This window comes from Gopherus evgoodei, chromosome 2 (genome assembly GCF_007399415.2).
Source record: "Gopherus evgoodei ecotype Sinaloan lineage chromosome 2, rGopEvg1_v1.p, whole genome shotgun sequence".
Classification (NCBI taxonomy): Eukaryota; Metazoa; Chordata; order Testudines; family Testudinidae; genus Gopherus; species Gopherus evgoodei.
Window position 1 is genome coordinate 100,228,336 of NC_044323.1, and position 23,417 is coordinate 100,251,752.

The 23,417-nt window shown below is 40.0% G+C and overlaps 1 protein-coding gene across 1 annotated transcript in view; it reads left to right on the forward strand.

The window, feature by feature from the left end:
• The window catches only part of CNTNAP2 (contactin associated protein like 2), a 1,679,055-nt gene that overhangs the window by 1,594,615 nt on the left and 61,023 nt on the right, over window positions 1–23,417 (forward strand). Inside the window, exon 21 of the mRNA XM_030551435.1 lies at window positions 9,946–10,039. Within this exon, the coding sequence (XP_030407295.1) occupies window positions 9,946–10,039 (94 nt within the window). The remainder of the gene's footprint in view (window positions 1–9,945; window positions 10,040–23,417) is intronic.

The window sequence follows — 23,417 nt, forward strand, 5'->3', positions numbered from 1 at the left end:
CATTTCTCAGGAATTGTGTCCAGTGTTAACTGTTGGTCTAGGCTTCAAGAAAACTGTAATTAAAAAAAAAATTCATATAGGAAAATGTATGATCTTTTTTTCTTCTGCTTTTTTGGTGACGTGGACAACGTTTAAATTTGCTTATAAAAATTCTTGTGTCTCACCTCTATTAAAATGTCAACTACCAGTAGCCATGGCACATTTCGAAGACTGCCTAAGCTCACCTGTGGACAGGAAGAAGCTAAGTAAGACAAATGGGGACTATGTTATCCTAGTAAATGAAAAGTCAAGAGCTAGGCTTTAGGCCATGTAGGGCGAGTTTTATTTGTTTTGACTTCATTAAAGGTTATAATACTTCAGTAGAGTATTTTCCAGATCATAAACAACAGAACAGTCTCAATCGAATAGAGTTATTCACACATCAGTAAAGCCTCTTTTTAAAATAATAAAAAAGAAGTCCAAGAAAAAATCTCCCTATGCTTAGGGCCTGATCCAAAGTCGATTGAAGTCAATGAGAGTTTTTCTGTTGATTTCATTGGCCTTTGGATTATGCCCTTATAGAGCCATGAATGAAAAGAATTTCTGCCTCAGGGCTAGACTCCTACGTTCTCCTTCTGGCTTCCCATGCAGTACCCCAGAAATCAAGATTCTAAATGAGGATGGAATATGGACAATATACTTCCTGTTATACTTGTTTTTCCTGTTGTGCTATATAAGAGCTATTAAGTTTGTTACACAAGAAATAAAAATGGGATGTATTTTAATATTAAATAGAATAATACCCAAAAGAACACAGCAAAATGTAATGTTAATCAGTTTCCTTATTGGGATATATTTGTAGATTCTCAGCAGGTCTCCAAATCTCCATGCCTTCTTTTAAAGCCATTTCCATGGATGTATTATGTACCCCAGGGCTATGTACCACCCAGACCAACACATTTCTACAGGAACACTTTCGCCATCCTATTTAAGCTTCATGAAATATATGAATGTCGTTCGAAAGTAATATCAGTGTCTGGCATAAAATCTAACATACTCCCATCTACAGTTTGCAAAATGAAACTGTTTTCTAAATGTTCTTATATTAAAATATTTTTCTTCTCTTGGGCCTATATTTTGAAGCTTAAATTTTCCTGATGCATTAAATAACCATTTGCAAGTGGTCCACACTCTTTTATTTCTGGAACCATGGAGTCTGGTATCTGAAACCCACCTCACAATGAACTGTTCTTTTACACCCATCCACATACACTCAAATCTCATTCAGAACAAGCCATTCTTCTTTCAGGCCAACAGCCAAAACATGCCATATGTTTGAAACACTGGAAACCCTGGTGCCGGTCTCACCAAAGGTTTATCTTTTTCTATAAAGCTATTATTTTACCTCTGGAAGCCTGAGGGCTATACCTCTGGTCTTGCAAAGGGTTATGCATAAATGTCTTCCATGGGATGCCACTTCCTCAGATGCAGGGCCGGTGCAACCCATTAGGCTACCTAGGCGGTCACCTAGGGCACTAGCATTTGGGGGGCAGCATTTCGGGTCTTTTGGCGGCGACCGTGGTGGCCAGATATTCGGCCACCCCAGTCATCGTCGGCATTTAGGCGGAGGGACCTGGGGCAGTGGGGCACAGGTAGGGCTGCCTGCAGCAAGTAAGGGGGGGTGCGGCACGCAGGGGAACTGCTCCCCACCCCAGCTCACTTCTGCTCCATCTCCTCCCCTGGGCACGCTGCCCCGCTCTGTTTCTCTCCCTCCCAGGCTTGCAGCACCAAACAGCTGATTGGTGCTGCAACCCTGGGAGGCGGGAGAAGTGGAGCAGCAACGGCGTGCTTGGGGAGGGGGTGGAGAAGAGGTGAGCTTGTGGCTCACGGCTCCTCGGGAGCTGCCACGAGGGGGGTGCCTCAGGGCAAGGGGGGGCAGAGAGCTGCCACAAGGCTCAGGGCTAGGGGGCACAAGGTAGAAGTTTCGCCTAGGATGCAAAACATCTTTGCACCTGCCCTGCTCAGATGTAACACATGGAAGTATCAGAACCTATGCCAGAAACATCAGCACTCATGCTCAGGATACAAAATTCAAGGGTGACTGGCAATTCGCTCTTCTTAGGCTGGAAGGGACTTGAAGCATGATGGAGAGAATGTACTCAGGGAAATAGTGTAAAACGTTCTTGGAACACACCCTGGTAGAGACAGGACTGTCTTATAAGTAATGATTGATGATTCAATTCAAATAAAGAGAACGCATGCCTGAGCCTTCACCAAATGCTTGAAATGAACCCAATGTATTTTTTTTTATTTTTTGCTTTTTGCAATTCAGAGAAGTTTAGTAAGCTGGGTGTGGCTCTGCATTTTCCAATTTCATCAAAAACAAGAAGTAAAAAGACCAAAATCCCATGAGAAAAACAATGAAGCATTAGTTTATGACTGAGTTGAAACCAGAAGGACTGGAAAATTTGCAAAAAAAGTCCATATCCCTCTTTACTAAATGGGAGAGTCAAATATTAATATCCTGAAATTCAGGGGCCATAGGGACCTTCTCTACTCATTGGCACATGTGTGACTCCCATTGAACTCAACAGAAAGAAAATAAATCAACAGAAATCTTTCCTATACATCCCAGGACAGAATTTAGCCCTAAGGTTGTATTGCTTTTATGAAGCCTGAAGCTGTAACCATTTGCACTCCTTAGACTTGCTGCTGCTAAGCTGAACTATGCATTATTGCAGACAAATCTTTTTCTTCCCACCCCTCCACCCCCCCACTTGTCAATCAACTAGCAAAGTCTCAAAGCTTTACGCGTATTAGAGCAGCAATTGTCAACTTTTTTTCATTTGTGGACCCCTACAGTTTTCAAATAGAGGTGCAGACCCCTTTGGGAATCTTAGACATAGTCTGCGGAACCCCAGGGATCTGCGGACCACATGTTGAAAACCACTGTTCTGTGGTAACAACCAACTTTCACAGACCCCTTACACATAGCCTGGTTCTCAAAAGCTTTCATTCTCCAGATCACCAAGAAAGACTCTACAGACCATAATTTGTAAATCTTTCATGAACTCATTGCCTTATTTTGGTATTTTTTCCACCCTGACAGGATAAATGTTCCTTATGGCATCCCATATTCTGCTAGTTGATCAATCTTTCTTATCTGATCCCAAAGCAAGATTAATTTTCAGGTTTTTTCTGAAGGAATTAAAACCCCTAAGAGAAAAAGGTGAAATAAAAAAGATTTTTGAAGTGTGAGTCCTATTTCCTAAACCTAATGCAAGTGGAATCTCAACCCATTTCTCTTCATGTTGAACAAATGGCAATGAACTATACATATAACAAGATACTGAAATGAAGTCTTCCAGAGAGCAGAGGTTGATTGCTAACTTTCTGTGTATATGATGAGACACAGCCAGTGGTTCTCTGGGAGGGGTGGTAATGGTGTTTATTATAAACTCTAGATGTCAACATTATATACATTCAATGATGCTTCAGTTTGAAGGTTTTCATCTCCAGCAAACATTAACATTTTTGTATTAAGGGCTATCTGTCTCAGTCTACTCAAATGTGTATGAAGCAGCATTGGTGACTACTGTTACTAAGGGAAGTCTACGCTTTCCGTGACATGTTGAATACAGACACTACCCTCCTAACTAGCGCTGGTATAAATAGCACTGTAGATGGTGAGGCACAGCTTAGGTGAGTAGCGGTCATGCCTAAACCTCCAGAGTATGTACCTTACACAGCTCTCTACACAGCTCCCATGTCAACACTGCTATTTTTTAGCAGTATAGTGTCCTGCTGCCTCCCCACTGTAGTGAAACGTTCCCCACTGCCAGAGGCTTTCATTGCAATGGGGAAAAAGCTCCAGCAGCTCCCCCCACTGGAGCCTTTTCTTGGCTCTAGCAGTGGGGAGCTGCCAAGCCTTTCACTGAGTTTCACTGTGGGACATAGCTGCCTGTACCCTACACACCACTGCAAATGTAGATAAGGTCTAAGAGTTAGGCCAAGATTTTCAAATGGTGTCGGATGACTCAGTGTTTGAAACGCCTCAGAGGAGTTGCACTTCTACAATGTGCTGAGCACTCACCAACTAGAAATCAGGCTCCATTAAAAGAGCTCATGCTGTTTAAAGAAAATGAGCCACCCAAAAATCAATGTTTTCAAAATTCTTCCTTAAGATCATGTCACAAAACACTGGCTCTCACCTGATACACTGTATGCAGAAAGATAATTTATATAATTCATATAGTTCATATAATAAAAGCATATGTGTTTCTCTGTGTGTGAGCTCATTATATTGACATAATGCTATTGTGACTAAATGCCCAGAAAAAGTCACAAAATATTCTCAGAAATAAGGTTAAAAGCCTAAAAATCCATGTATAAAATAAACATAACCAGAAATAGATACACATTTTACATTGTATGACAGTACATATTGGACAAATTAATGTCCCATTAACGTTGTCTTTGAGCACAAGGGGTCACACTCTTTAATAACCTGGCATTAAATAATCTATTATTGCTTCTGTTAACATTTGACATAAAGTTCATCAGTTAAACATAGGGGAAAAGAGTGCACTATGATCTGAAATTACCATAATGTTATTTCAGTTGATGGTGGTCAAAGTAAAGAATTAATTTAAGACAAAACAGGGACCTGTTTTCATGTTAGTGCTCCTGTTACATTTTGAGACCAATGTTTAGAAACATACCTAATTATTAAGCCTTCATCTGAGCTTGCATATTTTCCACATATTGAGCCAGAACCTCAGCTGCTGTAAATCAGTGTAGCTCTGTTGACTTCAGTGGTGCTGCAGTAGTTTACATGAGGATCTATTTTTTTAAGGGGATGGAGGAAACCTTGTGTGTTTAATTTTTAACTGTGATGCATCTTATGCTGATTGCATTTCCAATTTAAATCAATGTGAAAAGCTTTTATTATAAGTGAATGCAGTTAATCCCTTTGGAAGAAGACTATAATAGCCTAAGCAGTAGTTCTTAAATCAGCGGATAGTCCTGGAGAAGAAAATTTGGAGTCTTACTTAAAACAAATAATAATTACATCTATATAGCAAATTTCATCTGAATATCTAATGCAAATGTTAATGAAACTTCACTACATTCCAGTTGGTTCCATATCCATTTTGCACTCGGGCAAACTGAGCCACACAGAGGTTCAAGGATTTACTCAGAGTCACAGAGCAAGTTTCTAGGTTCAGTTGCATACAGTCACGTATCCACTACTTGACCCTGCTCTCATTGAATCCAATGGCAAAACCCCATTACCTTCAGAAGTGCAAGATCAGGCCTTAAATTGGTGGTAGAGCCATTATTGAACCATCGCCTACTCACTAGACCCTAATGAGAAAATGTGGCTGTGAAATTCTAATGCTGGGCCAAATCTTGATGTGCTCACTCAGTTTTTGCTCAGGCCTCACTCAGGCAAAGTTTTCATAGCCGTCAATGGGAATTCTACTGGAATAAGAACTGATTAAAAACCGAGTAAGGACTTCTGGGTTTGGACTGCTTGTTGTGAAATGCACCGACACCACCCTGAATACTCACAGGTATTTGGTAGGAAGCAGTCATGTATCTGGATATATTCAGGATAATTTTGTTATTAAAGCACTGTGTTGGAGTCAGGATACCTGGGTTCTTCTTTTAGCTCTGCAGTAAAAAATAGCAATAAATGTCCAAGAAAAGGTGACGTTATTACAATTAACATCAGAAAGAAGATATAGAGAGCCTCTTCTCCTCTATCCTGAATAAGTAGGAGGGAAGGACCTCTACATAGGGCTCAGGAGAGCATTAGGTAGTGACCCTGGCCTCTGCCAGCCCCAAGGGGATACGGTCTACCTAAAAGATTAGTTTACACTGCATTTTACGTCATGTGCGAGCCAGGTGTGCTCATTGCTTTTTTGCAAAAGACCAGTAAAGTGCACCAGCAGCAAGCATGATTTACATTATCAAAGTGAGTAGTTATCTAAAAGAATGGAATTTTATTGAACTTCTCCCTAAACAACAGCAACGTCAGATAAAGTCAGCCTTATTGGCTTGATGAACTGAAGCTGAATGTTTTCTACCAGTTTGTATTTATATTTGGCTCAAATGAAATTAATTATTTTTAAAAGAAAAGAAGCTGTAATGAAAACTCAGAAAGATAATCAAGAAGCTATAATTTAACACATATTCATGATGCCATCCTATGTATATGCAAAAGATTGATTTTGTATTCATTAAATAATGCAATATCCTTTTCAAATAGCATGTGATAGTAATAATTCTCTTTACTATCTTTTATGAGTCTTGATCTACATTAGACTGAGATAATTGCAGTATTTCTTATAACTGCAAGCAGTTTAGTTCTAGCAGCTGATACCTGAACAGCCACTGGATGGCAGTAGAGCATGAGTTTTAGAAAGAATCCGGTCCTTCCAAGCTGCCTGTGTTCCTTCAGTCACTGATCTAGAAATGTCCTGGGTTAGATTCTTCTAAAATTGTGTTTTCTTTTATAAACTTGTTCGAATAGAACACAGACAAATAAGAAAAATAAGAGAAAAGAAATCTCACCACTGACCTACCTTAGATTCCTTAAGCACCTTATATACTATTTCCCCACCAGCTGAACAATATTCCCCTTAATTCATAGTGTCAAAACTGGAGAAGGGCACAACTCACAAATTTTGAGTCTGAATTCAGACCAGAACTTCCCCAAAGGCTTTGAGCTGGTGTAGTGGGCTGATTTTATGTATAATCAGAAATCTTTTCCTTCTTCTTGCACCCAGGAAAGAATCATAAAATCTCATTTCTCTGGATTTAAAGTGAAGGTTCATTCTAAACATATACTTCAGTCATTTTCCCATATTCCTGTTTTTCTAGGGGAAGTAAAGGGGGGATTTAAATAACTTGAGTTGAGCTTTCATGAGGAGATCCATAAAGATATCTGAAACTTGCACTTTTGGATTTCTTCACCTAATTTTTCAGTTTTTACTTAAATTTGAACATTTCCATGCAGATACCAACAGCAAAATTTCACCAGCTCAAAGTACATGACATGGGCTCAGTTGTAGGTTTGCTACTAACACCATGCACTGAGCAGACTGAGAAACAGATTATGATTCAGAGATTCACATTCTGCCTCTTGGTTTCCCCCATCCCTGGCACAGCCTATCTCCCCCAAACACTGGCACAGATGTACTGGCCAGCATGCTGGATGGAAGCGGCAGAGCCAAGGTTTGGGTTTCTCCTAATCCCCACCTCCTTGCATGAGAGAGCGAGTAGAATCTCCCTCCCACACTGTTCTCCATGATACAGGTAGCTGGTGCAGTGATGTAAGGGGAATTCCTCACTCCCCTGCATTCTGTTCTAGGCAGCAAAGCCACGCCACATATAATTGAGGTTGTCTGACACATCTCAGTACAAAACCGTGTTTTCAGTTACTTGTAACTTTGCCAAACTTAAACTGTTCTGGGAGAAATTTCCCATGCCAGGTGTTAGCCTTGGGTAATTTTTGTGGTAGTTTCAGCTAAAATGGTTAGGGAGAAGTACGTTATTTTGACTATGTTAAAAATATTCTCACAGCCATTTTATTGAGAAGCTATAATGACCCCATGCTTCATCATGTTTTGCTTTAGTAGGGTTTTGGGTGGGGAGGATTTTTTTTTGTTTTAAATGCACACACTACAATATGTTTATATTAAAGAAGACCAGGTCAAAGAAGTATGCCTGGCACTTGGAGCGAAAGGTAGTGAGGTTTGTGATGGTCCATAGTTCCTGTGGGAGTTCATTCCACAGTTTGGGACTGGCTCCCAGGAGAGTTCCAGGGTGCCTGAGGAGCAGAGTTGATGAACACAGCCTTCATCCCAGAGCATGAAGCAGCCTTTTAGGTATGCTGGGCCCAGCTCACTGAGCACTTTGAAGATAAGGACCAAGATGTTGAACTGGACTCGATATTCTATGGGAAGGCAGCATAGATAGCAGAGGACCAGTCTGATGTGCTGGCAGTAGTCCGTGTGGCTGAGGAGATGCACTATAGCATGCATATGCAGAACAGGCCATACTCGGTCCCTATATAACAAAATTGAGATTTCCCTTGGATTAATCAAGTGGTTTATTCTTCCACACATGGAACTCGCATTAAAGCCAAAAGGAGTTTCCCCATGCAACAGGCTGGCAGGATTGGTGCCTAACATTTTTTGATAAAGATGCTCACACTGAATCATAATTTAATTTCACTTTTCTTTCCAGGTACATTGTCCAGCCATAGTTAGCTCTATGGAGCAGGGATTATGTTTTTGTTATATGTTTGTACAGTTACTAGCACAACAGGGTCCATGACTGGTGCTCTTAGGTGCTCCCACAGTACAAATAAATATAATAGGTGTCCTTGTGATCTCAGACATATAGATCCAACAGCTAGAATTCTGTGCTACAGTAAAAAGAAATATTTAGACAGAGCTCTTCCTTGATGGGTGATGGAGATGGGAGAGTTCAAAGGAAATGTTAGCCAATTTCAAAATAAAGTTCAGTGCTTCTGGGCCTGATTATCTTCCCACTGATAGTGGCTTTACTTCAGTGGAGTTATCGCTGATTTACAGAAGCACAAGTCAGGGGAAAACCAGGAAAATTAGTTCTATTCTGGTTTCACACATAGATGAGCGTGATTCTCCTCCCGCACAAGAATGAATCAGAAACAATTCTCTTGAAGTCAGTGGTGTTAGACTAATGTAAAACCGGTTGTGAGAGACTGAAAAAATCAGATTTGGGGTAATTATTTCAACAAGCTGTTCCTGGCATACCTCTGTCAAATCTTTGTTAGTTCAGTAACCAGGTGACTATGATGATGACAACACTGAGTGCAGCACTGTTTTGGATTTCTAACTCAGATTTAAGCCATTACCATTTGTCTCCTGAACGAAGATGGATGTATTTTTCTCACCTGCTGCACGTGTAACTCACATTAATGTTAATGGAAATTATGCATGTGATGTTAGATGCCAGATTCCCTTTTACCATGGAAACTGATATCAAGTACATAATTTACTATGTGCTTGTTGGCACCTGCTGTGGTTTATGTCGCAATCCAGTTATATTTTAAACTCTTTGTCTTCACCTGCTTATAACTCTGGAAAAAAACATCTTCTCTTAAACTGAAATTTTACATGCCCCATCTCAGCTGAAAGGTGAACTCTTTCTTCTTGCATGTCTGAGGAAATCTGTTCAGTCATTTCTGATTTATGTGAGACTATAAACAAATTTCAATTTGGTTAACGTAAGAAAATACTGCTATAATCTTTTCCATAGAGATAACTCAAAAATGGCTGAACGTTAAGACTTTAACCTGGTGTGTACATCCATGACTAAGCTTTAAAGAGTTGGTGAATAGTAAAGTTATGTGCAACTGAAAATCATTTTTTAATGTGTTCACAGAGGTTTTTCTACAGGTCTTATGACATCACCAATGCACTTTCTTCCTTCCCAGTTTAATAAGCACAAGAGCTTCTGCTCTTAGGCTTTTCCTTGGACAGTTTGTGTAAGGAAGCTAGAGAAGGTAGTTACCAGTAATTGTAGTTCTTTGAGAGTATTGCCTGTGTATAGTCACATTTTTGGAAATAAATGTGCTTGCATGAGCTCAGAACCTTCTAGAAAGCAATGTCCCTTGAGGCCATTCACACACCTCCCATTTTAATTCTTTGTGCAGGCTTTTTAGTGCATAAAAGGAGTGTCCTGAACTACCCTTCATTTACTTCTGACCACTAAAGGTACAATGAATTTCGTGCAAAACAGTGGCTTGACCTTGGCTCTCAAGGGTACTGTCACTGTTATCACAGATAAAACAAGAGCATCCAGAAACAGCGATCTAAATGGACCTATAATCTCCACAAGGAAGACCTGATTCATTAGCAGTGTAACAGGGTACGGTTCTAAAAGTCTCCTCTTGTTTTTTACTTTCCCCAGCTTGATCATTATCCTCCAGCAAGTTACAGTCTGCCAACAGCTTCTGACACTCAGTTCAACTCCCCAAAGGCGCTCTTCCTGGGAAAAGTTATAGGTGAGATTATATTTTAATAATTTATTTTTATTCGACATTTTCAAGGAGGAAAAATTATATATATAAGCACATGAGATTGTGATGTTCGTAGTGTCTGCAGTAAGACACCCACTGGACATCTTATTTTTTACTAGGTTCTTAACTTTTACTGCAACCTGCACCCCTTTGGTTCTCAAACTATGTTCTCACACCCCTTATCAAAAATTATTGAAGTAGGTCAGTTCTTTAAGCATAGATATATTTTTGACTGTCTCTCAAAGTGGGACATTTTATTAAATAAAAGAATATCAGTGCCAGAGAAGCAAAAAGAATTTACTGTGCATAACAAAAATCTCTGGAGAGACCCTGACTCACTGGTATAATTGTTGCACCACTGCCAGTTGCCATTGATCAGATTGAATAACAACTGCCAGGGGGAGTGCTGAGTGAGGGGAGTGGAAGTCAAGGTTAACATTGTTACATATGTTCAGCACAGTTTGAAGGGCACACTACTGGCAGAATCTAGTGCATTTAACGCTCCTAATTGCGACATTATCCTGGCTAGAAGCAGTTCCAGTGAATCTGGAGGAAGTCTCACCTAGCAGAGGTGTGTATACAAAAGTGATTATCTATACATCATCATATGTACAGTTTGTAATGTCCTATATTCCATCTTGGAAAAGGGGTATATTTGAGAGATGGAGTGTTTGATTTTTGTTTTTATTTTTAATCAACGATACTCAGTCATAATTATCTCTGTTCAGTTAGATTTGATTCTTTCTTGTCTTGAAAGGTGAACATGAAGCTATATTTACAAAGCCGGCTTGTGCTTTTGTGGAGCATTTTGGAACCATCCTGCTAAGAAACAGTTCTACCTGTCTTTTTTTTTTCCTTCCTCTCTCTTTTTTTTTTTTAACTATCTTTATTTGCAGAGAAACAACATATCCTGCCAGCTTTTCTTCCTATGACCATGTCACAGTTCAGGGCAACTGCACCTGTGCTTCCCTGTAGTGGTTCAGCAAGAACACCCACACTCAGGCTTCTGGCTTCTAAGACTTTGCCTTTCTTGGATGGAGACCTGCATCTCTCTCCCTCCTGACTGGGGTATTTCTAGGCTGAATGATTCTCTACTTTCACTGTGTTATTCCTAGCAAAAGACAGTCTGCCTAAGGTTCCTGCTTCACTTCCCTCCTCAGAAATGGTGCACAATGTAATTGCTACACTTATAAGTGAGCACACAGCACTTCCTTTACAACATATTGTATTTTTAAGATAAAAGCATTACAGAGAAAATATTAAAAACAATAGAAGAACCGACATGCATGCTAATAAGCTTACCAGAGATCACCCCAACTCTGACATAAGCTCTGGCAGGTGATTAGGGCTTCAGAACCCACACAGGGCTCTATTCTATGGTGACAAGCTCACAACAGCCTCAGATTCCAACTAGCACCCCATCTCATGGGGCCTCAGTAGGTCAACGCCTTCCAACTTTTCCTGAAGGATTGGAGCCCTCCATGGACCAGAGGTCCTGTCAGCTTGATGGATTAGGAGGAAGGCCCTGAGCCTGTTTAAAACCAAGCTGTTTATCCAAAAATCCTTCCTTTGTCCATTGGCCCTGGATAATCCAGACTGAATCTTTGAACAGACCTCCTGTGACAGGTGATCAACAGACAAAAGGTCTCCCCTCAGGACAAAATTTCCTCCCCTTCCCTCACCTCCCCACTTCTGAGGTTTTCCACTTCACCCATATTCTCTCAAAACATCAATCATGTCAGCTATATTGTTCAACATAATCTTTTGCAGTTCACATTATCTCCCAGAGATTACATTAATCCTTCTTTCTCCTAAAGAAGTTCCATACAATCCCATAACAGCACACAAACATTCGCATTTTCAATACAATGAACCCCAAAGGTGGTGTATGTAATTCAATGATTTAACTTAATTCCATAAGACATGCCCAGGATATTGAAGGATACTGTCATATCTGTCACAGATCATTTATATCCAGTCAGAGACTAGTACTTGGACAGCACCTACCACGACATGAACCCAGTCTCAATTGAAGGTGCTATCACAATACACATGATTAATAAAATAGTCAGCAAATACCTCCTTTTTCTCATAACTGTCCTTAATATTGTGTGCTGTCAAGTCAGGAGAATTACCTTAGAAACATAGAAACAAGCAAAACTTATTGAATTGCAAATGTAATTAGAGAGTACATTTTTCTCTTTGAATTGAAGATTTCTCTGTGTTCCAGAAATAATTACTGAGTTCCTGAAATAATAAATCCTAGAAAATGTAGGCAAGTATTTTTGCTAAAAGCAAATGTGCAGAGATTTGAAATACAATAATAGAAGATAGTGTTTATTTTTTGCAGAAGCCTGAAAATAAGGGGTTTGAATTTGTAGTCTTTACTCAAGCGAAACTGGTTAAATTGCACTGGGCATTTTTTATTGTCTCTACAACCCTCTGGATATCTCAAGCAGGATTATGACTGCAGGTGGCCCACAAAGGAGAAGGAGCCAACAAATAGTTGGAAACAAGATCCTATTTTTTTGTAAATGTACCTAGTAATAAAAAAAGGCAAAGGAAAATTAGAGGATATTTATAACCAGAATAGTCCTTAATCAGACAGTTTTTAAAAAATGTTCCAGTAGACATCAGCACAGCTTTCATCTCTTATTTAATAACAGTGAGACTTTGAAGATTAACACAATGAGACAAAAGCAATGAGGTTCCTGTCAAGATTCTTGACCATATGACAGATAAAACGAACAAAAAATAGGACAATGAAAGGTTGTTCTCTGAGTAGATATGGGTGTGATCCACAGAATTGCAGGGGTGTATGGAATCAAGGTGCAAGTTTCTGCCCATTAGTGAGATAGAACCGAGCAGTGCGGTTCAGTTCCAGATCTCAAAGTCCTCAAAGTGTGACGGGGTTTGGATGTGGTGTTCTGGTCCATGCCCACCTCTAGTTATGAGGCCTATATGACCTTCAGTAGTTCGAAATTTTAGAAAACTAAAAGCATGGCTTGTACCGTGTTACTTGAAGAAACTAATATCTTTCCCTTCCATTGGTAGCGAGAGAGAACTAGCTACAGAAAATTACCTCCTTTTTTGTAACATATTCATTCTAGTAAAAATAAAATAAAAATAATAATAAAGTAATAGTTTGAGGGTTCTCTCAATCGGGAGAGCACCAGGCACAAAAAAATGTAGACCAGGTTGAGTAGGATGTCAGGGGGGTACAGGAATTTGTTCCTGGATGGCTTTTCTTCATTAATGAAATACAAAATGCTTTTTAATTGGTTTCTTTTCAAAAGTGAAAGGAAGAAGTTAAAAAGCAATCCAAATAGAAACATTAAATGCAATCTAGTAAATCAAAAAATAGAGACAGAAGCTCTAGCCTGTTGACCAACAGCTTCTCAACTCAGAGCTTTCTCTGTCTGAGCTCTCTACGGTAGAGTCCCACGAGACTTCATTTATTGCCACATCTCCATCAGCCCCTAGTCACCTTCAGATGTGTCCGTACGCAAGGTAGCAAAAAGCTATAATGAGCCATTATGGCAAAAGCTGGCAAAACCCAAGGTGAATCATATCCTGTGTTTGTAAACAGATTTGAAGAAGATAAGCCACAAATATGATTATTATGCACCATTCATGTCTGAAGCTGAATTGCATAGTTCTTCCATCATCCAGAATAGGATAGGATCATTGTATCAGGCTATTTACTGCATATTCTAGTAGCAAGCTCCAAAGAGGCAGAAACATGATTTCTGCATGGGCTGCTTAATCTGGGACAGTGGTTCTCAACTAGGCGTGTGTGTACCCTTAGAGGTACACAGAGGTCTTCCGGCGGTACATCAACTCATCTAGATATTTGCCTAGTTTTATAATAGGCTACATGAAAAACACTAGTGATGTGAGTACAAACTAAAATTTCAGTTTATTTTATAATTATATGGTAAAAATTAGAAAGTAAGCAATTTTTCAGTAACTGAAGTGTGCTGTTATACTTTTGTATTTTTAAATCAGATTTTGAAAGTAGTAATTTTTAAGTGAGGTGAAACTTGGGGGTACGCAAGACAAATCAGCCTCCTGAAAGGGGTCCAGTAGTCTTGAAAGATAGAGAACCACTGATCTAGGAACATGTGCAGCAGTACTCTTAACTAACAAGTCCATTTGCAGCTAAGGTTAGTGACCCGTCTACAGCTACCCCTGCCCACCAGCTTCTCACTCTTCAGATCTTTCTTCATATTTCTCCCAGTTTCCTGTATTTCATATGTGGTGGCTGCTCTTCACTTGTGTGGTACACTCTTCTATCTGGACCTCTTGCTAAGAATCTGAGACATTCCCTGTCTTTAATCTTACCGTGTGCTAGGACCTGATCCTGCATAGGACTGAGCATCCTCAGCCCTCATTAACTTCAATGGGATCTCAGGATACTCAACATCACTTTGCAGGATTAGGCCTTAGGTATTTTTCACTTTTGCCTGAAACTGACGGTAATCCCCATCACCCTTTTCTTCCTCCCACAGTCTTCCATACTTCCCTCATTGCCAAGAATATTCCCATAGCTTCTAAATTACAGAGTTCTATCCTTTTTACTCTAGACCATCTCTGGGAATTGTTTTGTATGAGTAACCTAGGCAATCTTGTAGAATGAGCAATCTCATTATTTTATTGCTTATTGTACAGTATCTGAGATGTCTGAAAGATGCTATATACTATGTGTGAAAAAATAACTGACAAGAATGTAGAGACATTTAAACATCTCCAGTTTCTGTCATTTTGAATAAAATTACACAAGTCTCATCAGACATTCAGAAAGATTTGATAACACCAGTTAAATGTATCTGCACAAAAGGCCAAGTTTCATTCCACTAATTTTCCTACCTACTGCATTTTTACGAAGTTGTTATGTCTTACACAACTTGAGTTTTTTCCTCAGCATGAAAGAAAAGGAACTCTTTCACCTGTAACCATGTCACAGCCAGTACTAATTTATTACTTATGCTGCTGCTTCAAAGGGGCAAAGAGTGTAAATGAACATGACAAGTTCACAAAGGGGACCAATAAACCCCAGTACCAGCCCTGTGAAACCACAATAGCACAGAAAGCTAATTCAGAGAATTGAGTGCACTTTCAAGGTTCATAAGTCTTAACATCAAATATTATATAGGCCTGGAAACGAAAGAAACAGTTATACAAAGCTGTATGGAGGAAAGAAGGGGCATGTTTTAATCTTCCACCAAATATACTAGAATGACACACATGGAAATCCAAAGTGACTGCCTTAATATAAGTAAAGGTCGGAATTGAGTGATAGGAAATTTAGTATCTCCATCTTTAGCTCACTGTGTTGTGCCTGGGCATTGCACTGATCTTCAGAGTATGCATGATTTTATATAAAATGGGCAAATTCTAGCTTACTGTGCAGTTGCAGCCTAACCACGTGCTGAAAAGTAGCATAAATGTGCACTCATATTTTGACTAGAAACAGTCTCAACCAGTCTGGGCAGATTACTCTGCTCTGCGTGTCACTGTACTTAGAGATCATTTCTTGTAGGGATGGGCAAGCTAGTTTTGCCTCATTTCATAGAATCATACAAATGTATGCCTGGAAGGTACCTCAGGCGTTCCTGAATTCCAGCACCCAGTGCTGAGGCAGGACCAAGTAAATCTAGACCATACCTGATAGGTGTTTGTCCAATCTGTTCTTTAAAACCTCCAATCCAAGGGATTCCACAACCTCCTTCGGAAGCCTATTCCAGAGCTTAACTACCTTTATAGTTACGAAGTTTGTCCTAACTCTCTGTTGCTGCACATTAAGCCCATTACTACTTCTCCATCTTCAGTGGACATGGAGAACAATAGATCAGTCCTCTTTATAGCAGCCCTTAACATATTTGAAGATTGTTATCATGTCCCTTCACAGTCTTCATTCCTAAAGACTAAACATGCCCATTTTAAAAAAAAATGCTCATAGGTCAGGTTTTTCTAAACCTGTCCTAATTTTTATTGCCATTCTCTGGACACTCTCTCTAGTTTGTCCACACCTTTCTAAAAATGTGGGACCCAGAGTTGGACACAGCACTCCTGCTGAGGCCTCACTAATGCCAAGTAGAGAAGGACAGATATCTCCCGTATCTTAGATACAACACTCCTGTTACTACACCCTAGAATGATATTGGCTTTTTTTGCAGCTGCATCATATTGTTGATTCCCATTCAATTTTTGATCCACTATAACCTTCCGATCCTTTTCAGCAGAACTACCTACCTAGCCAGTTATTCCCCATTTTGTAGCTGGGCATTTAATTTTTCTTTCCTAAGTATGGCATTTTGTACTTGTCTTTATTAAATTTTATCTTGTTGATTTCAGGCCAATTCTCCAATTTGTCAAGGTCATTTTGAATTCTGATCCTATCCTCCAAATGCTTCCAACCCCTTCCAACTTGATGTCATCCACAAATTTTATAAGCATACTCTCCATTCCATTACCCAAGTCATTAATAAAAATATTGAATAGTACCAGACCTCGGACTAGCCCCTGTAGTGACCCCACTACATACAGTCTCCCAGTTTGACAGTGGGCCATTGATAAGTATTCTTTTAACTGGTTATGCCTCACTTTATAGACCCGTGGTTAGAGCACTTGTCTCATGTGTGTTCTCACCACTTGCCTTTAGTCAAGTGGTTAGGGCATTTGCCAGGGAATTAATAAACCCAGGTTTGATTCCCTGCTCTGGAGAAGGGACTGAACTCAGATCACATGCATGCACAACCACATGAGCATCCTAACCAATAGTATATAGGCTATTCTGAGGAGAGTTGCTCTCAGTGTTGGCATGAGAACAAATTCAGACTGGAAATTAGATGGTTTCTCACCATAAGAGTAGTGAAGTTCTGGAGCAACCTCCCAGGAGGAAGTTTAATTAGTTTTAAGAGAGATCTGGATATAATTGTGTATGGGGTTGTATGACAGGTTTGATTACAATGATAGCGGGCAGGGGTTGGCAGCCTGGGGGTGGTGGTGGGTCCCTTCTGGTTTGTGTTTTAGGTTCCTAAAGCTCATTGCAGTGACCTTGGGCATGAGTGCACCTCAGTCCATCCCTGTAAAACCACAATAGCACAGTCCATCCTATTTTCTGCCTGTGGCAAATAAGAGTTTAGTCTCCTATGGGCTGTAATACATCGGTCTAATTCCAGGTGTTGGGTTTATTGTACATGTGCTGGGTGGTGGTGGTGACCTATGATGTACAGGAGGTGAGACTAGGTAATCTGGTGGTCCCTTCTGGCCTTAAACTCTGTGATTCAGTCTCTCTTGATGAAACTGTTCCACTTTGTACAAATACTTAAATATCGTTGGGCCGAAAGAATGAGTGAGAATGACTATATAGCTTGGTGATTAAGTCACTCACCAGAAGTGGTGCCCTTCCAACCCCTCTAAGAAAACTCCCAGCAACTCAGGCAAGGTGCAAAAGAGTTGGTAGCTGTTTTAATGGCATGAATAGAAAGGCTTTTCCACTCGCCAAGAGCCCCATAACTTTACTAGGACACAAACTCTCTAGGCTCTGTGTTCAAAATCCAGCATTGTCCCAGCCAAACAGGGTCTCTGGGCAGTATGTTATCTGACCGGTCCCAGTTTAGCAACACAGCTCACCTTGGTTGAAATTTACCCTGGTGCAGAGGCCTGCACAAGACCTATTCACTACTTAAGTTCTACTCAAGCCAACACCATAAGTGGAGTATAGATCTACTGTACATAATACTGACCTGCTGCACAGGAGTGACTTTCACCCATTCCATATATTTACAATCAAGCTATATAGAAAAAATAATTAAAGATATTCATCAAATAATGTTAATTATGAATAAATTTGAAGAGTTGGCAATCTATTGATGGATATTCCACAAGCAGCAAAAATATAAGTTAATGAAATAAATTAGTCACTGTGAATTATTTGCTCAGCTCCCATTATTACAAGCAAAAGGGGAAAATATAAATTATGGAGAAATACTTTTACATTTTCTTTTTAAGCCAGCTCTTTGAAGTTATGTGATTTTGTGTTTCTTTTAATGGAAATTCTTCTGTAATTTAAATTACAGATTAAAACATGACTGATGCCTTGTTTTGAAGGTTTCTGATCAAAGTTTTTAAAAGGTATCAATACTGTTTAAATCTGCTCTCTCCAGTGTGTACAGTAATGCAGTGATGTCTTCAAATAATGCAGATACACCACATACTTACAGCAGAGAAGAGGTATAATACAATCAGTAACCACTGCAAATACATTCACTTTATTTTTAGGGTTGCCCTTTCCATTCTAGGCGCCTTAGATTGAAATGGATACCCCTTAAAATAAAGTAAATGCATTTGCAGTGGTTGTTAGCTATTTAAAACTATTCAATAAGCCATTCAATTCAGTTCAGAGTTTTTGAGAATTAGTTAATAAACCAGTTAGAATGACAGTTCCGTTTCTTAAAATAAATGTGTTTGTTTATGGCCACGGCTGTGTAAAAGCAGCTTAGTATACTCAATAGCAAAACCAGGAAGGCAGTATGGTCTAGAGCAGAGGTGGACAAGCTATGGCCCATGGGCCACATCTGGCCCCCAGGAGCATCCTGCCCAGCCCTTGAACTCCAAGCTGGGGAGGCTGTTTCCTCTTCTCCACAGCCTCAGCTCACTGTGCCACCAGCACTCTGGGGCAGTAGGGCTGTGAGCTCCTCCCAGGCAATGCAGCTGTGAGAGCTGCCAGGTATAGTATATTAAATTGCTCCCCTTAGGAATGTGCTACTTATAGTGTATTACCTACAGTTGCCAGTCCTGGCAGTTTTTCTACTGATGTGTATAGCATTTAGATATTCTATTCCCACTCCATGATGCAATTTAGCCTTAGGGCCATCTGTGACTTATCTGTTTAGATTAGAAAATAAAAGGCCAGTTGAAGTCAAGATTTCTTAACACAGGGACACGACATAATTTTGCTTTAAATTTTTATAATCCCTGTTCACACAGAGGGATCCATTTTTTTCTGGCCTTTTTGCATGTTAAATTTGCTAATGACATTGTAATAGTAGAAAAATCTAGTATAAAGTGGTGTTAATAACCTGTCAGGCCTAGAAATTACCTAAACTACTTTCACGTTCTGGGAACTGATTTATTTTGAGTGACTTCTATATTGGACATGTTTAGTTTCACCAATTCATTTCACAACACGTACCTGAGAAAATGTTCTTTTGCCCAGTGTACATTTAATAGGATTTATTATCAGTTCAGCAGTTTTTAATGCCCTAAATAATTTGGCTCCCAGCATCTGAGACTGTCTATCTCTTTTCTCAAATACTGTGCAACAGTTGAAGCCATCTGAGTTTTCTGAGCTGAGAGCTCCCTGCTGCTGTGAAAGAGAGGGAAGAGAACTAGCAGCAGGGTCATCTCTGGCAGGGTGGGGGGATCCTTAGCTTTGGAGTTTCCTTCTTGTCTCCTAAACTTGAGCCCAATCTACAAAGAAAAGACCACTAGTTTTTTTTAGGCTTTTCATGAAAGGTTTGGCACAAAAATGCCACCCCCCGAATTCTGCCTAGGGCGCCAGAAATCCTGGCACCACTCCTGGCTGGTTGATAAAAGGGCCAGAGGAGAATGGGATTGAGTAATATTTGGGGATAAGAAGGAGTTGTGGGGGAGGTATTCTTCTTTACAAGACCTATGCATGTAACTCTTGTTTGAGTGCTCTATTTGGTCTTCTGTAAATCCTGTAATTCAATATAGGGTCAGTTAATTAATTTAAATTGACATCCAGAAGGTCTCCAATAAGCACTGGAAGTGTTTACAGCATAGAACTGGGGGTTGAGTGCAGGATCTATTTCTAGTGCTGCCACTGACTTCCTGTGTAACTGTAAGCAAATTACGTAGTCTCTCCCTGCCTCAGTTTCCCCATCTGTAAAATGGAGATGTTAATAACTGTCTCACAGGAGTGTCTGTAGGGTTTCTTAGCATTTCTCTGCAATGTGTTTTCACCAAGTGAAGCGGTGGTGTTTTATTTATTAAAATGTAGCCAAAAGAAAAACTTCCTTACTCCTGCTTTAAAATGTGAATTCAAAGAAGGAATTCAGTAGAAGAGATCAATACATGCTGAACAGTTATAACATGAAATGTTTATTTAAATATCACTGTGACATGTCATGGTATAAACCAGACTAATCCGCAGCTGCATCACCTGTGCCCTGCAACCTTGGGTGCATTACCAGCTGCACTTGGGTTATACTCTGGCTCTCACCAGCTTTCCTTATGCTTCAGAGTGTCCTGAACAAACCCCCAGTTCCATATTCTCCCTCCCCCCCAGAAATATTTGTCCTGTACTATGCAGAATAAAAATGCTGCTTTCCTTTTATTAAATTTATTTATTTATTTATTTATTAATGGTAGCTTAAGTTTAACATAGTACTGTACTGTATTTGCCTTTTTTTTTTTTTTGTTGCCGCTGCTGCCTGACTGTGTACTTCAGGTTCTAAATGAGGTGTGTGGTTGACTGGTCAGTTCGTAACTCGTGTGTTCATAACTCTGATGCTCTCCTGTATATCAGATTCAAGCAAAGTTTCTTACCATATGCTTTCAACAGTTTTACTGACCAAACGCAGTAGGTCAGGATCCCTCCCCCAGAGTGCAACGCGTGCTTCCCTTTTCTCTTCAGGTGTTCTGAATGTGATGGACAGGGGGAGGAAGGGGATGCCTAGGGGTGTTTTTCCCTCCTTTTTATACTTTCAGTCCCTCTTTTGAAAAACATTTCCAGCTAGGCACTAAAAGACAAAGAGTCTGTGTGGGAGGATTTCCCCTGCTGGCTTTTCCTCACCTGTTTGAGCTTTCTTTGCGTCCCTTTCTGCTTGAAGGCTCTGTTTACTGCTTAAATACAAATTAAGCAGAGCGCACATTCCTTTGTTTGGTACAGTCCTGTTTGCCAACCTCAGTTTGGGTAGGGCTGTGGGGTTTGGAACATGTGTTAATAACACCGTATGGGGAAATCTTATAGCTTGACATACAATGTTGCCACACACATTTTATCAGATGATGCTGACCAGGAAATTATTAGTTTTCACACGATACCTTACAAGACATGCCTTGTACATAAATTACTGCAATAGTGTGTAGGATTTGAACACACAGTAATATGTAGGGTTTATTCTGTCACAATCACAGCAAATAACTACAGCCCAATTCTAAGTTTGCAAAAGGTTTGCAGACCTGTTCAGGCCTTCAAATGTTGATAAGTCAGGTTGTAATGCATAGTGCCCACTATTATCAAGGGGCATGAATGACATTAAACTGCATTCTGGGGAAACCAGAGTTCAAATAGTAGAGGATATCTTGTGTAAACTGATTTCCATGTGGGGAGGGGGGAAGTAAGGCTGTTTTGTTTTATTTTTTTGACATTAAAGAAAAAGCAGGCTTAGATTCTGAATTTCCAAACATCTGACATTGCATTTGAAAAGCATCAGCTCTTACGGTGTGAAATATCAATTAACTAAGAAGATAAATTGGCAAGGAAAGTAGCATTTTTTCACCAGACCCTTTATCTTTGTTTCCACTTGAATATTCACCTGCATCAAGCCAATTGTCTTTTAAAGCCATTTTAAAATAAGGCCTATTGATTGTCTTACTGTTTTGTACAGTAAAGCTCTAGGAGCCAGACCCTGTCATAACTCCCTTGAAGTTAATGGCAATATGATAATTTACATCAGCTAAGGATCTGCTTTATGTGAAGGCAATTGAAACTCCACATGTGAGTTATGGAAAAGTTGGCTATGTAATAGTGGAAAGGTAAGGATCTTACTAAATTTAATTTTTTTTCTACTGTGGTTATAGAATCCTGTATAATGTATGCAGCACAGCTCAATTATCCGCTGGTCTCTGGGGACACCCAAAAATTTAATAAGCAGAGGGCCAGTTAATGACAACTCACCTAATTTCAAAGAATGCCAGATGGCTGTACAGCCTGGCTGGCTACTGCAGCCCTTCATAGCATGCTGGCATGCTGTTTTCTGACTCATGGGATTGGGGACCTAGTGTGTTGCCTATCCCCAGTACAGGCTGGTTTTTAGAAAGTCATATTTAATACCAAGATTCTTAGAGGAAGGTTACTCCATGTTTTCCAGAATAGCATGGAAAATGGAGGACAGGCTGCAGTCCAGCAGTCAAAGGGCAAGGACTCTGGTTTTTCAGTGTCATTCTTTAACTTGCTGCAGACAATTCCCAGAAATTTCAAACTATGCAAACACATTATTCTGTTCTTTGAGCTGATGGGCTCTATCCTCAGCCAGTGTAAATTGGTGTGGCCCATTGACTTCAATGAGCTGTGTCAATTTACACCTGGATCTAACCCACTATTATTATATATGGGACTTTGCAAAACAAAGAATCGATAATTTAAGTTAAAAATAGAAACAGGAAGTGAATGAGGAAGGGGAAGGTGATGGCAACAACAAAAAGATCATGTGGTCACTTGCAGGGGTGATGCTGAAGTGTTAATGTAACATAGATTTTTGTGGGGAAGAGGAGGAGGAGGAGGGTTGTTTTAAAAGGCAAATGATTTACAAGCTTCCTTGCCATGTATTTTGACAAGGCACTCAAAGGAAGGAATAAAGGGTGATGATATAGCAGATGGTATGGGGAAAAGGTTCCAGGTATAGGGATCACATGGAAGAAACTGCTGCTAAAGGAATAGCCAGATGATTAGCTTCAGTTGAGCAAACAGGCTATGTGGGGGTTCCTATACAATGGCACCTTTCTGTCATGGTTATTGGGCTAGCTGCACTTGGACTCCTCTGTGGTCTCTTCCACTGAACCTCACCCGGTGACAGGCCTCCTACCTTCACCTATCTCTCATAATTCTCCTCTCTCACATGGAGACCCCAGGCTACAGCCTCCTGCATTCTTTTCTGGTTACTCCACAGACTCAACTATGATCAATCCCTGCAGATCTCTTCCTTTGGGGGTGTGACCAGTGATTAATCCATAATGACCAGACAGCCTTCTTCAAAACTAGTCACGTTTCTCTTTAACAGTAGAAACAGTGCTCCATGTTAGCAGGAGAGATGACTTGTGCCACCCTATCTATCAGATCTTCTATACATCTGTCTAGCTTACCACCTCCACCACCATGATAGTCAATAGCCTTACTTAGTCAAACCCCGACACAAGGCCTATCTTCCTGTGCAACTTGAATTCAGCCCCCTTGTGTATATGCATTATGAAACATGATGACATATTATGTTTTCATGTAGGATCCCTGCCTTATTCATTGCACAGGTTGGACTGTGCTCATTAAATGAGCAGCTAGTCAATATTTTGTTTTACCATCTTGCATTATTTACTGCACACTATTCAAACCGTG